This window comes from Hyla sarda, chromosome 9 (genome assembly GCF_029499605.1).
Source record: "Hyla sarda isolate aHylSar1 chromosome 9, aHylSar1.hap1, whole genome shotgun sequence".
Lineage (NCBI taxonomy): Eukaryota > Metazoa > Chordata > Amphibia > Anura > Hylidae > Hyla > Hyla sarda.
This window is the reverse complement of record NC_079197.1, coordinates 172,806,167-172,821,166: the sequence shown is the minus strand read 5'-3', so window position 1 is coordinate 172,821,166 and position 15,000 is coordinate 172,806,167. Positions and strand designations below refer to the sequence as shown.

Sequence of the window (15,000 nt, the reverse complement as noted above, 5' to 3'; positions counted from 1 at the left end):
GCTTCCTCCTTTGTTTATTTTCCTCCACAACAAGGATTAGGAAGGAAAAACCGGGCAACGCCGTGTACTCAGCTAGTATATATATAAAAATAAGTAAATATATATATTACATATCAATGAGTAATATCCACTGTTTCCCCTTTGGCCCTAACAAAAGCTACAGAATAAAATAATGCCTAGACCCTAATACTCCAGTACTGTGTCGGAGCCTGGGACCCTCCAATACACTGACGCCTGTCCGACTCTGCTACATCCATTATAAAGCAGCACATTTTACTGGAGTCCCCCTCTAAGTGACTACAGCAGTAGTAAAACCTCCTACAGCGCTGACATATTGTGCAGATTTTTGCAGCGTGAAAAAGAAAAATGAATGGAATTGCTGTAATGAAATGCTCCATTGGGTCTGTTATAGAGCGGATGTTATCCGGGGCGGGCGGGGGAGCAGACAGGATAACGCCACTCGGCGTCACGTGACCTCGGCTGCATCATACTCCAGGAGCAGGTTACCACTGGGAATAACACTGTCCAATTACATCCAAGACGAGCGAGGACGGTGTCTACATGTGTTTACACGGCCCGTGAGCGCGGCTTACAGAAAGGCTGACTAGCGTCATGTGGCGGATCATAAATCACACATATATATATATATATATATATATATATATATATAGATGCGGCAGGATGGAGCTGAACGCTATGAGCTCGGTGCATTTCAGATGAGTCATGGAGGCGGCGGAGCCACTATTGCGCATTATTGGGAGAAAAAATAAAAATAAAAATGGAAAAAAAACGGAAAACAAAAATATTAAAAAATTTCTCCCAGCTGGGGGCGCTCCGCCCCCAGCTGGGAGAAATTTTTAATATTTTTGTTTACCATATTTTTCCGTTTTTATCAATAAAAAAAAAAAAAAAAATATATATATATATATATATATATATAAATATTTTAACATTTTTGTTTACCATATTTTTCTGTTTTTCTAAATAAAAAATAAGAATAAATTAAAATATTCAAACATTTTAATATTTTTGTTTACCATATTTTTCCGTTTTTATCAATAAAAAAATTAATAAAAAATATAAATATTTAAACATTTTTGTTTACCATATTTTTCCGTTTTTATAAATAAAAAAACAAGAATATTACATTTATTTTAAATATTTTTGCTTACCATATTTTTCAGTTTTTCTAAATAAAAAATAATAATAATAAATTAAAATATTCAAACATTTTAATATTTTTGTTTACCATGTTTTTCCGTTTTTAATAAATAAAAAATAATTAAAAAATTAAAATATTCAAACCTTTTTTTTTATATTTTTGTTTACCATATTTTTCTGTTTTTATAAATAAAATATAAATAAAAAAAAAAATATTCAACATTTTTTAAAATATTTTTGTTTACCATATTTTTCAGTTTTTATAAATAAAAAATAAAAATATTCAAACATTTTTAAATATTTTTGATTACCATTTTTTTTCTGTTTATAGAAATAAAAAATAAATAAAAAAAAATTAAAATATAAAAAAAATAGCACCCCCAGCTGGGAGAAATTTTTGAATATATATATATTTTTTTTTTACATTTTTCTTTTTACTGAAAGATCACGTGGTTACATATAGTCACACACTCTATTGGGATCAATCATAGTCCAGACCTGGCTGCCCCAGAATAAATACATCCGGGTCAATGGTGGCCCAAGTGGGCTCAGAGATGGAACTTAAATGGATGTTATTAAAATAGAACTCTAACAAATAATAACTTATCCCCTATACACAGGATATCCACAGTTGCGCTGGGACCCATTGCAATCTCCGGGATGGGACCCCGGATCTCTCAGTGAGGAGCACATGTCGGTAGACGGCGACGGCTCCATTAGTTTTTATCGAAGCGCCGATGATGCCAGATTGTTGTACTCGTGTCTTTTCCGCGCTCCCATAGACAACATTTGACTCCCATTTGACAAGAGTCCCTGCTTCAGCTCATTCACATCAATCTGGTGTGCCTCGATGTCACACCACCGTCATATGTTTGGTGTTTGGCGATGGCTACAGTTAAGCAATTCATACCCCCAAAAAACTTGATTATGATGATTTTTTTTACATTTTTTTATTTCTGATCAAATTGTTCTCCTCAACCTCAGGGGTAAAAAAAAAAAAATCCCCCATAAGGCACACAGGATCTTTGGAGCCCTGATCATTGGGTTCATGGTCTCCTCTCTAACCAAGACCCTTCTCCCCCGATTACTTAGTTTGGGGGGGGGGGGGGGAGGGGTCAGCAGCTCTGGAAGAGTCCTGGTTGTTCCTTTCTCTGCCATTTAAGAATTATGGAGGCCACTTTGGCTCTTTAAGTGCAGCAGAAATGTTTTCGTCCCCTTCTCCAGATCTATGCCTCCACACAATCCTGTCTCTGAGCTCTACAGGCAGTCCTTTCCTACTCATGTCTTGGTTTTTGCTCTGACACATTGTCAGCTGTGAGACCTTATATAGACAGGGCGGTGTCTGAGCTCTACAGGCAGTCCTTTCCTACTCATGTCTTGGTTTTTGTTCTGATACATTGTCAGCTGTGAGACCTTATATAGACAGGGCTGTGTCTGAGCTCTACAGGCAGTTCTTTCAACCTCATGGCTTGGTTTTTGCTCTGATATACATTGTCAGCTGTGAGACCTTATATAGACAAGGCTGTGTCTGAGCTCTACAGGCAGTTCTTTCCCCCTCATGTCTTGGTTTTTACTCTGATATACATTGTCAGCTGTGAGACCTTATATAGACAGGGCTGTGTCTGAGCTCTACAGGCAGTTCTTTCCCCCCTTATGTCTTGGTTTTAACTCTGATATACATTGGTCAGCTGTGAGACCTTATATAGTCAGGGCTGTGTCTGAGCTCTACAGTCAGTTCTTTCATCCTCATGTCTTGGTATTTGCTCTGATATACATTATCAGCTGTGAGACCTTATATAGACCGGGCTGTGTCTGAGCTCTACAGGCAGTTCTTTCCCCCTCATGTCTTGGTTTTTGCTCTGATATACATTGTCAGCTGTGAGACCTTATATAGACAGGGCCGTGTCTGAGCTCTATAGGCAGTTCTTTCCCCCTCATGTCTTGGTTTTTGCTCTGATATACATTGTCAGCTGTGAGACCTTATATAGACCAGGCTGTGTCTGAGCTCTACAGGCAGTTCTTTCCCCCTTATGTCTTGGTTTTTGCTCTGATATACATTGTCAGCTGTGAGACCTTATATAGACCGGGCTGTGTCTGAGCTCTACAGGCAGTTCTTTCCTCTCTTATGTCTTGGTGTTTGCTCTGATATACATTGTCAGCTGTGAGACCTTATATAGACTGGGCTGTGTCTGAGCTCTACAGGCAGTTCTTTCATCCTCATGTCTTGGTTTTTGCTCTGATATACAGTCAGCTGTGAGACCTTATTTAGACAGGACTGTGTCTGAGCTCTACAGGCAGTTCTTTCATCCTCATGTCTTTGTTTTTGCTCTGATATACATTGTCAGCTGTGAGACCTTATATAGTCAGGGCTGTGTCTGAGCTCTACAGTCAGTTCTTTCATCCTCATGTCTTGGTATTTGCTCTGATATATATTATCAGCTGTGAGACCTTATATAGACAGGGCTGTGTCTGAGCTCTACAGGCAGTTCTTTCCTCCTTATGTCTTGGATTTTGCTCTGATATACATTGTCAGCTGTGAGATCCTATATAGACCGGGCTGTGTCTGAGCTCTACAGGCAGTCCTTTCCTACTCATGTCTTGGTTTTTGCTCTGATACATTGTCAGCTGTGAGACCTTATATAGACAGGGCTGTGTCTGAGCTCTACAGGCAGTTCTTTCAACCTCATGGCTTGGTTTTTGCTCTGACATACATTGGTCAGCTGTGAGACCTTATATAGACAGGGCGGTGTCTGAGCTCTACAGGCAGTTCTTTCATCCTCAGGTCTTGGTTTTTGCTCTGATATACATTGTCAGCTGTGAGACCTTATCTAGACAGGGCTGTGTCTGAGCTCTACAGGCAGTTCTTTCCGCCTTATGACTTGGTGTTTGCTCTGATATACATTGTCAGCTATGAGACCTTATATAGACAGGGCTGTGTCTGAGCTCTACAGGCAGTTCTTTCCGCCTTATGACTTTGTGTTTGCTCTGATATACATTGTCAGCTGTGAGACCTTATATAGACAGGGCTGTGTCTGAGCTCTACAGGCAGTTCTTTCCCCCTTATGTCTTGGTTTTTGCTCTGATATACATTGTCAGCTGTGAGACCTTATATAGACAGGGCTGAGTCTTGTCCAATCAGATGAATTTACCAAAAGTGACTACAATCAAGGTGGAGAAACATCTCAGAGATAATCAAGAGAAATGGGAGGAGCCAGAGATAAATGTCACGTGTCATTGTAAAGGGTCTAAATACTTATGGTCCATGGGAAATTTGAGTTTTTTCCTTTTCTAATAAATTTCCATCAATAAAAAGAAAAACAATTGACCTTCTCAATATGGGGTATCGAGCTCGGAATGATGGGCACATTTATTTTATATTTTTTTGGGTCAAAATCCTCTTGAAATGAGGTTAATGTTTTATCTGCGCTGACCTGTCGTGGTCGGGGGCTCCAGAGCTTTAACTGTGAAGAACCCTTCTGAATATTGATGACGGAGCCGCGCTTCCTCCGCCCGTAAATTATATTCCTTGTCGGCTGCGCCATTCTTGGAATGAATAATTTAGGCGGCAGTGATCGGTATCGACCTTGTACATCTTTAAATATATTATTACCATCACTTCTAAGGCGTCAGATCTTATAAGTTATAACGTTATGACACCTCCCCCACTAGCAAATCCTTTCCTGTTCTATATATATATACCCCTTATAGCCAAGATGAGGTTTAAAGCCGACCATTTAAAGGGGTACTCCGGTGGAATTTTTTTTTATTTATTTTTTTTTAAATGAACTGGTGCCTGAAAGTTAAACAGATTTGTAAATGATTTCTATTAAAAAATCTTTACCCTTCCAGTACTTTTAAGCGGCTGTATACTACAGAGGAAATTATTTTCTTTTTGAATTTCTTTTCTGTCTGACCACAGTGCTCTCTGCTGACACCTCTGTCCGTGTCAGGAACTGTCCAGAGCAGCATAGGTTTGCTATGGGGATTTTCTCCTGTTCTGGACAGTTCCTGATACGGGCATCAGGTGTCAGCAGAGAGCACTGTGGTCAAGACAAAAAAAGAAAAATTCCTCTGTAGCATACAGCTCCGAAAAAGTACTGGAAGGGTAAAGATTTTTCTAATAGAAGTCATTTACAAATCTGTTTAACTTTCTGGCACCAGTTGCTGTAAAAAAAATAATAATAATATGTTTTCCACCGGAGTACCCCTTTAATGTCTATGGCAGTGTTTCCAAACCAGGGTGCCTCCAGCTGTTGCAGAACTAAAACTCCCAGCATGCCCGGACAGCCGAAGGCAGTTTGGCCAGAAGCCCAATGAGGTCCTAAGGTGATCTTATGGGGCTCCTGAACAAAACCTTCGGCTGTCTGGGCATGCTGAGTTTTAGTTTTGAAACAGCTGGAGGCACACTGTTTGGGAAACACTGTTTTACATTCTGCAGTTTGACTTTGTCCTAGGCCTGGCCGGAAGCCCAATAAGGTCCTTGGGTGACGCTATGGGGCTCCTGTACAAAGCCTTCGGCTGTCCGGGCATGCTGGGAGTTGTAGTTTTGCAACAGCTGGAGGCACCCTGGTTGGAAAAAACTGCTTTAGATTTTGGAGTTTGACTTTGTAGCCCAATAAGGTCCTAGGGTGAAGCTATGGGGTCCTGTACAAAGGTTTCTGCTTCGGGGCATGCTGGGAGTTGTAGTATTGGAACAGCTGGAGGCACCTGGGATAGAAAACACTGGTGTAGGGATTCACCAGACATCAGGAGAATGAGGGGTCCGGCTGGATGGATTTGATTATTTGCAGGGAGTCACATACTTTTCTGGGACACTGAGTGTTACAGCATAACAGGGGTGCTCCAGTTTTAGGAAATCGTATTTAAATAAGATTATCACCTCCAAGATATATAACTTACTAATATGGTGTTATCACTAATTGTACTGGATTTAGCATGCCTTTGTGTGATTTATCCCTCACAGGAGGTTGTGTAGTCCTCTCCCTGTCAGTGGGGTGTTGTCTTAGCAACTCCCTGGCTCCTCCCTCCCGAGAGGTAGTTGTGTAATTCTCTCGTCAGCGTGGTGGTCTTAGCTGCTCCCCGGCTTCTCCCTCTCTCCTGACTGGAGGTTGTGTAGTCCTCTCCCTGTCAGTGGGGTGTTGTCTTAGCTGCTCCCCAGCTTCTCCCTCTCTCCTGACAGGAAGTTGTGTAGTTCTTTCATTGTAAGTGTGACATCATTTTCTCAGCTACCTGGTTCCTCCCTCTTTTCTGATAGAAAGTTGTGTAGTCCTTTACTTGCCAGCGTGGTGTTGTCTCAGAAGCTCCCCTGCTCCTCCCTCTCCTGAAAGAATATTGTGTAGTCCACTCCCTGTCAGTGTAATGTTGTCTAGGCCAGTGTTTCCCAACTGGTGTGCCTCCAGCTGTTGCAAAATGTTTGTAGTTTTGCAACACCTGTAGGCACCCTGGATGGGAAACACTGGTCTAGTCAGCTACCTGGCTCCTCCCTTTCATCTGACAGGAAGTTGTATAGTTCCCTCACTGTCAGTGTGGTGTTTTCTCAGAAGCTCCCAAGCTCCTCCCTCTCTCTTGGAAGTTGTGTAGTCTTTTCATTGACAGTGTGGTGTTGTCTCAGCAGCTCGCTGGCTCCTCCCTCTCTCCTGATGGGAAGTTGTGTAGTCTTTTCACTGTCAGTGTGTTGTAGACTCAGCAGCTCCCTGGCTCCTCCCTCTCTCCTGATGGGAAGTTGTGTAGTCCTTTCACTGTCAGTGTGGTGTTGACTCAGCAGCTCCCTGGCTCCTCCCTCTCTCCTGATGGGAAGGGGATAATGGAGCTGCTAAACATAACTGTATGTATGTCCACAAGTATGTCAGCAGAATAGTGAGTGCATACATTAGTAATGTACACAGTGATCTCACCAGCAGAATAGTGAGTGCATACATTAGTAATGTATGTACACAGTGACCTCACCAGCAGAATAGTGAGTACAGCTCTGGAGTATAATATAGGATATAACTCAGGATGAGTACAGGATAAGTAATGTATGTACACAGTGACCTCACCAGCAGAATAGTGAGTACAGCTCTGGAGTATAATACAGGATATAACTCAGGATCAGTACAGGATAATTAATGTAATGTATGTACACAGTGATCTCACCAGCAGAATAGTGAGTACAGCTCTAGAGTATAATACAGGATATAACTCAGGATCAGTACAGGATAAGTAATGTAATGTATGTACACAGTGACCTCACCAGCAGAATAGTGAGTACAGCTCTGGAGTATAATACAGGATATAACTCAGGATCAGTACAGGATAAGTAATGTAATGTATGTACACAGTGACCTCACCAGCAGAATAGTGAGTACAGCTCTGGAGTATAATACAGGATATAACTCAGGATCAGTACAGGATAAGTAATGTAATGTATGTACACAGTGACCTCACCAGCAGAATAGTGAGTGCAGCTCTGGAGTATAATACAGGATATAACTCAGGATCAGTACAGGATAAGTAATGTAAAGTATGTACACAGTGACCTCACCAGCAGAATAGTGAGTACAGCTCTGGGGTATAATACAGGATATAACTCAGGATCAGTACAGGATAAGTAATGTAATGTATGTACACAGTGACCTCACCAGCAGAATAGTGAGTACAGCTTTGGAGTATAATACAGGATATAACTCAGGATCAGTACAGGATAAGTAATGTATGTACACAGTGACCTCACCAGCAGAATAGTGAGTACAGCTCTGGAGTATAATACAGGATATAACTCAGGATCAGTACAGGATAAGTAATGTATGTACACAGTGACCTCACCAGCAGAATAGTGAGTACAGCTCTGGAGTATAATACAGGATATAACTCAGGATCAGTACAGGATAAGTAATGTAATGTATGTACACAGTGCCCTCACCAGCAGAATAGGGAGTACAGCTCTGGAGTATTATACAGGATATAACTCAGGATCAGTACAGGATAAGTAATGTAATGTATGTACACAGTGACCTCACCAGCAGAATAGTGAGTACAGCTCTAGAGTATAATACAGGATATAACTCAGGATCAGTACAGGATAAGTAATGTATGTACACAGTGACCTCACCAGCAGAATAGTGAGTACAGCTCTGGAGTATAATACAGGATATAACTCAGGATCAGTACAGGATAAGTAATGTAATGTATGCACACAGTGACCTCACCAGCAGAATAGTGAGTACAGCTCTGGAGTATAATACACCATATAACTCAGGATCAGAAACTATTACATCTGCCTTATGTGTAGTGTCATAGGCCGTATACTTGCAGTGCCCCCGCCCGCCCTCCCTATCAGGTAAAAGCCCCCCAGTAGTTGGGCAGGGAATCCCCCTATTGGGTAAAAGCCCCCCAGTAGTTGGGCAGGGAATCCCCCTATTGGGTAAAAGCCCCCCAATAGTTCATCAGGGAATCTCCCTATCAGGTAAAAGGCCCCCAGTAGTTCGGCATGGAATCCCCCTGTCGGGTAAAAGCATCTCAATAGTTTGGCAGGCAGGAAGCCCCCGAGTAGTTCGGCATGGAATCCCCCTGTCGGGTAAAAGCATCTCAATAGTTTGGCAGGCAGGAAGCCCCCCAGTAGTTCGGCAGGGAATCCCCCATCAGGTAAAAGCCCCCCAGTAGTTCGGCATGGAATCCCCCTATTAGGTAAAAGCCCCCCAATCAGTCCCCTCCCAAAGAGGCACAGTGTAGGAGCGGAGGATCTTATGATCTGCAGGTATTGAGATTGGTATCGGGGACATTTGTACTTGTGTGAAGGTTTGGTATCGGCCTCTATACAGACACCAGGATCAGGACGTCCCTCATTATTCAAAACACAAAGTCTATAAGAAAGTTGCACAGACTGATAGAGCTTCATTCACATTACAATGGTAAAACTCCTTTAGTCAGTGCTGTAGGATTACTTGTTTATCTACAGGGAAACAAATACAGCAAATATAACAAGCCCAGCTCTGCTACATCTGTTACGTCCCAACAACTGGCAGCAGCTGCCACATTAAAAATCCAAAATCGGGGAGGAATTTATCATTCGCGCAGGTTTTTGTGCAATGCAAAACCTGCTGCACACAGGGCCGGCTCTGCCTATAGGCAAAATAGGCAGCCGCCTGGAGCGCCCTCTAGATGGGGGGCACCGCTTTGCCTGCCACAAGAAAGATAGACAACCAGCATCCGAACCACTCGCTCAGCCAGCAGCATGAGGAGGTTGTGTTACAGTGTGTCAGTAAGGTAGGGCGTGTCAAAGGCCGGGCCAATCGGCAGCAAAATTAGTCCAGGGGGCGGCAAAATTAGCTTTTGCCTAGGGCATTGTTTTCCAACCAGGGTGCCTCCAGGTGTTGCAAAACTACAACTCCCAGAATGCCTGGACAGCCGAAGGCTGTCCAGGCATTCTGGGAGTTGTAGTTTTGCAACATCTGGAGTAGGGCTCGACCGATTATGGGTTTGGCCGATATTCACGATTTTGGACATTATCGGTATCGGCAATTACCTTGCCGATATGCCGATAATGCCCCGCCCCGCTTCCCTGGCCAGAGACCACCGCCGCTGCCCCATCGCCTCCCCCATCCCCGGTGTTATAATTACCTGTTCCCGGGGTCCTCGCTACTTCTGGCTCCTGCAATGACGAGTGACGCAGCGCAATGGCGAGTGACGCAGCACACAGTTACAGCTCAGGACGCCACCGGAGCCAGAAATAGCGCGGACCCTGGGCCCCGGGAACAGGTAATTATAAAACCAAGGATGGGGGAGGCAATTGGGCAGCGGCGGTGGTTGGACCAGGGAGGACCCCAGGACGGGCAGGGGGAGAGAAGCGGGTGGCGGCGGCGGTCTCTGGCCCCGCGAAAGCCGCTGCAGTTCATTGATTTAAATTGCCCGCTTTAAATCATTGATCTGCAGCGGCTTCTGCGGGGGCGGGGGTGTGTGAATAGCCGATAACTTATACCGCAATATCGGTATAAGTTATTGGCTATCGGCCTGAAAGTTGACAGATTATCGGTATCGGCCCTAAAAAAAATCAATAATCGGTCGATTCCTAATCTGGAGGCACCCTGGTTGGGAAACACTGGACTAGGGCGACAAAAATCCTTCCACCAGCCCTGGCTGCACGTGTGTGGCTTTTCCAGCTGCTGCACAAAATTTACTATGTAGCACACGTAAATTTGCACAAGTGACAGGATAGTGCAAAAAAATAAGAAAAAATAAAAAAAGCGGAAAGCTCAGGCACATTTCTACACCAGTCCCTCACTGAAGTACTTTGCGCAAAAATAATTTTTACGAAACTGAAAAAAAGTCAGCGCACCAACGGGCACATCCGCCAACCACACCCCCTGGAAGCGCGCAACGAGAAAAAAAATTATGAAGCCAGTGCAGACAACATGAAAACAGCGCAAAATTCAAATTGTTACGGCAGAGGTCAACGCACATAATAAAAAACTAAAAACTGGTGGAAATTTGTCAAGTGGCGTGCACGTGCAAATTTGCGCACACTGTGTTTTTATTTTGCGCCTAGACTTGCACAAAAATTTATTTAATTTTGTGCTGTTTTTATGTTGTCTTCTTGACGTGTGTTTGCGAGGGCGTGGTTAGCAGATGCGCCAAAGGTAACACTTGCGCAAAAATGACGCAATGTGCTCCAGTGGCCGGCTGGCATAGGAAGGGGTGTGAGATTTTACCCCATTTATTTATTTTTATTTTTTTTTTGCACTATCCAGGCGGCTTCCAGTCACTTGCGTGAATTTTTGAGGCGCCACGTGCAACATGATAAATTTTGCGCAGCAACTGGGAATAACTGGACACTTGCGCAGAAGGTTTGCGCACTACGCGAAAAACTGCGCTAATGATAAATACTCCTGACTGCGCACACAATTTTTCAGCTGCACGCCCGTTGATAAATTCCCCCCTTATAGGGTTGCGTGCATCGTTTGACGTGCTGATCCGCAATGTAGAATGGCGCAGCGCAAGACTCCGCCCATTTGAAGAATTAAACAGCTAATGATAGACATAGAGTGGATACAAATTGATATAAAACACAACAATATGTCAGGAGATGGAGCAGAGAAATGATAGAAGGGGAAGAAGACGGCACAGCGGGGGAGGGGCCACGAGAAACACAACACAGCAGGGGAGGAGCCAGGGTACGGACGGCCCCACGGGGGAGGAGTCACAAAACAGACCACACATACAGAGAGACTTACGTGACGTGTCCGGGCGTCTGACTGCAGCGTTAGCCAAAGAGATAAGAGACTGGTTAGAGAGGGAAGCAGTTACATGACTAATGTACTTACGGTACTTGTGACCTGAACTTGGGGCCCCAACCACTAGGGGGTCACAATGAAGCAGTTGCTGCAATCAACCAATCATATTGCTGCATTATTAGGGGTTATCCGGAATTGGAGAAACGTAGTTCATTATTTTCAAAAACAGCGCCACACCTGTTTTCAGGTTGTCTTTGGTATTGCAGCTCAGTTCCTGACTTTTTATATAATGTAGATAAAACTATTATATGTATATTTGTAATATACATTGGTTAAAAATAGTGTATAATTTCTGGTGAAAAATGCCGTCCCTGCAACTATTGTCTTTTTGTCTCTAGGAGGAGACCAAAAACAGGAAGTGAGGGCGGGACAAGCAGGGATCTGTGCAGACTCCAGGCCTGTCAATCATCCTGATGTATGAGACAGGAGCCTGTGCACACGGTCCTGCTTTTTCTTACTGCACGGAGTCCTGCTTGTCCACCCTCACTTCCTGTATTTGGACTCCTCATAGAGACACAGGCAAAAATATATACATTTTTTTTAACCAATATATGTGTGTGTGTATATATATATATATATATATATATATACACACATACATACACACACACACAATATATATTGGCATTATCTACATTATATAAAACATTTTTGTTGAAGACATGTACACTTTAAAGGGGTACTCCGGTGGAAAACTTTCTTTTTTTAAATCAACTGGTGCCAGAAAGTTAAACAGATTTGTAAAAAAAATCTTAATCCTTCCAGTACTTATTAGCTGCTGAATACTACAGAGGATATTCTTTTCTTTTTGGAACACAGAGTTCTCTGCTAACATCATGAGCACAGTGCTCTCTGCCGACATCTCTGTCCATTTCAGGAACTGTCCAGAGCAGCATATGTTTGATATGGGGATTTTCTCCTGCTCTGGACAGTTCTTAAAATGGACAGAGGTGTCAGCAGAGAGCACTGTGCTCGTGATGTCAGCAGAGAGCACTGTGTTCCAAAAAGAAAATAATTTCCTCTGTAGCATTCAGCAGCTAATAAGTACTGGAAGGATTAAGATTTTTTAATTAAAAGCAATTTACAAATCTGTTTAACTTTCTGGCACCAGTAATAAATAAATAAAGTTTTCCACCCGAGTTCCCCTTTAAAATGAATGAAGTCAAGTTGTAATACCACATATAACCTGAGAACAAGTGTGGCGTTGTTTTAAGATAAAATTTGCTCTGTTTTACTATTGGAAAAACCTAGCTGCATTGTTCTATTAACAGCGCCATGCATTTCCTCAGGTTGTCTGATGCATTGCAGCACAGTTTCACTAAAGCAGTGTGTCTCCAGGTTTTGCAAAACTACAACTCCCAGCATGCCCGGACAGCCTTTGGCTGTCCGGGCATGCTGGGAGGTGTAGTTTTGCAACAGCTGAAGAGACATTGCTCGAAACCTATTGCACTGAAGTGAATGGAGCCAAGTTGTAATACCAAATACAACCTGAGGGCAGGTGTGGCGCTGTTTTTATTTATTAGACAAAATTAGCTCTGTTTTTCTATTCCTGAATATCCAGGATTGGAAAAACATAGCTGTTTTCTTACATAAACAGCGCCACACCTGTCCTCAGGTTGGCTGTGGTATTGCAGTTGCATTAAAGTGAATAGAGTCGAGTTGCAATACCACACACAACCCGAGGGCAGATGTGGCACTGTTTTTCTATTTCTGGATATCCAGTATTGGAAAAACATAGCTGCGTTCTTCCATAAACAGCACCACACCTGTCCTCAGGTTGTCTGTGGTATCGCAGCTCGGTTCCATTAAAGTGAATGGAGCCAAGTTGTAATACCACACCCGACCTGAGGACAGGGGTGGCGCTGTTTTTAGACAAAATTAGCCTTTTTTTCTATTCTTCGATAATCCCTTTCGAGAAAAACAGAGCTGCTTTCTTCCATAAACAGCGCCACTTCTGTCCTCAGGTTGTCTGTGGTATTGCAGCTTAGTTCACGTAAGGTTTCTTAAAGGGGTACTCCCGTGGAAAATGTTTATTTTTTATTTTTAAATCAACTGGTGCCAGAAAGTTAAACAGATTTGTAAATTACTTCTATTAAAAAATCTTAATCCTTCCAGTACTTATAAGCTGCCGAATAGAAATGGTTTTCTTTTTGCAACACAGAGCTCTCTGCAGACATCACGACCACAGTGCTCTCTGCTGACATCTCTGTCCATTTTAAGAACTGTCCAGAGTAGAAGAAAATCCTCATAGTAAACATATGCTGCTATGGACAGTTCCTAAAACGGACAGAGATGTCAGCAGAGAGCACTGTGGTCATGATGTCAGCAGAGATCTCTGTGTTCCAAAAAGAAAACCCATTTCCTTTGTAGTATTCAGCAGCTAATAAGTACTGGAAGGATTAAGATTTTTTTTTTATAGAAGTAATTTACAAATCTGTTTAACTTTCTGGCACCAGTTGATTTATAAAAATTTTTTAAAAAAAATAAAAAATAATAAAAAAAAAGGTTTCCACGGGAGTACCCCTTTAAAGGAATTCTATATAAAGGGGTAAAAGAATGGAGAATGTGTAGCGCTAGGATTCCTGGTCTTTGAACACAAACTTCTGTGACCGCAACTGCAGGGAGACCGTAATGATTCGCGTTTTGTTTCGTGTAAATTTGATTAGTCGCGCCTGATCGAAAGGGAGGAGGATCAACTCCTAGAACAGACATGACCAATTGATCCTGCAGGGATCACAGCTGCACAAACCAGAGAAACACCAAGAGACCGAAGCTTAAAGGGGTATTCCAGGAAAATACATTATATATATATATATATATTATATATATATATATATATATCTATATATATATATATATATATATATAAATATATCTATATATATCTATATATATCTATATATATCTATATATATCTATATATATATCTATATATATCTCATCTGGCTCCAGAAAGTTAAACAGATTTGTAAATTACTTTGATTAAAAAATCTTAATCCTTTCAGTACTTATGAGCTTCTGAAGTTAGGTTGTTCTTTTCTGTCTAAGTCCTCTCTGATGACACGTGTCTCTGGAAACGCCCAGTTTAGAAGCAAATCCCCATAGCAAACCTGTTCTAAACTGGGCGTTTCCCGAGACACGTGTCATCAGAGAGCACTAAGACAGAAAAGAACAACCTTAACTTCAGAAGCTCATAAGTACTGCAAGGATTAAGATTTTTTAATAGAAGTAATTTACAAATCTGTTTAACTTTCTGGAGCCAGATGATCTATTAAAAAAAAAAAAGTTTTTTCCTGGAATACCCCTTTAATACAAAGTAGATTATTACAGGTTCTTGCTTGTTTTACCAAAATGTATATAAAAGGCTGGAGATTTTTCTGCAGAACTACAACTCCCAGCATGCAACTGCATGCTGGGAGTTGTATCTAAAGATTTGTGGTGTGGTATAAGACACTGTTCCCTGACCTGTGGTTGTCCAGTGGTTGCAAAACTACAACTCCCATCATGCCCTGACAGCCAAAGGCTGTCAGGGCATGATGGGAGTTGTAGTTTGTTGTAACTGCCGGACATT

At 42.2% G+C, this 15,000-nt stretch overlaps 1 protein-coding gene across 1 annotated transcript in view; it reads right to left on the bottom strand.

The window, feature by feature from the left end:
• GABBR1 (gamma-aminobutyric acid type B receptor subunit 1) overlaps positions 1 to 15,000 on the bottom strand; it is a gene marked incomplete in the record, with an annotated part of 109,695 nt that overhangs the window by 79,569 nt on the left and 15,126 nt on the right. Inside the window, 1 exon segment of the mRNA XM_056541138.1 lies at positions 11,370 to 11,390. Within this exon segment, the coding sequence (XP_056397113.1) occupies positions 11,370 to 11,390 (21 nt within the window).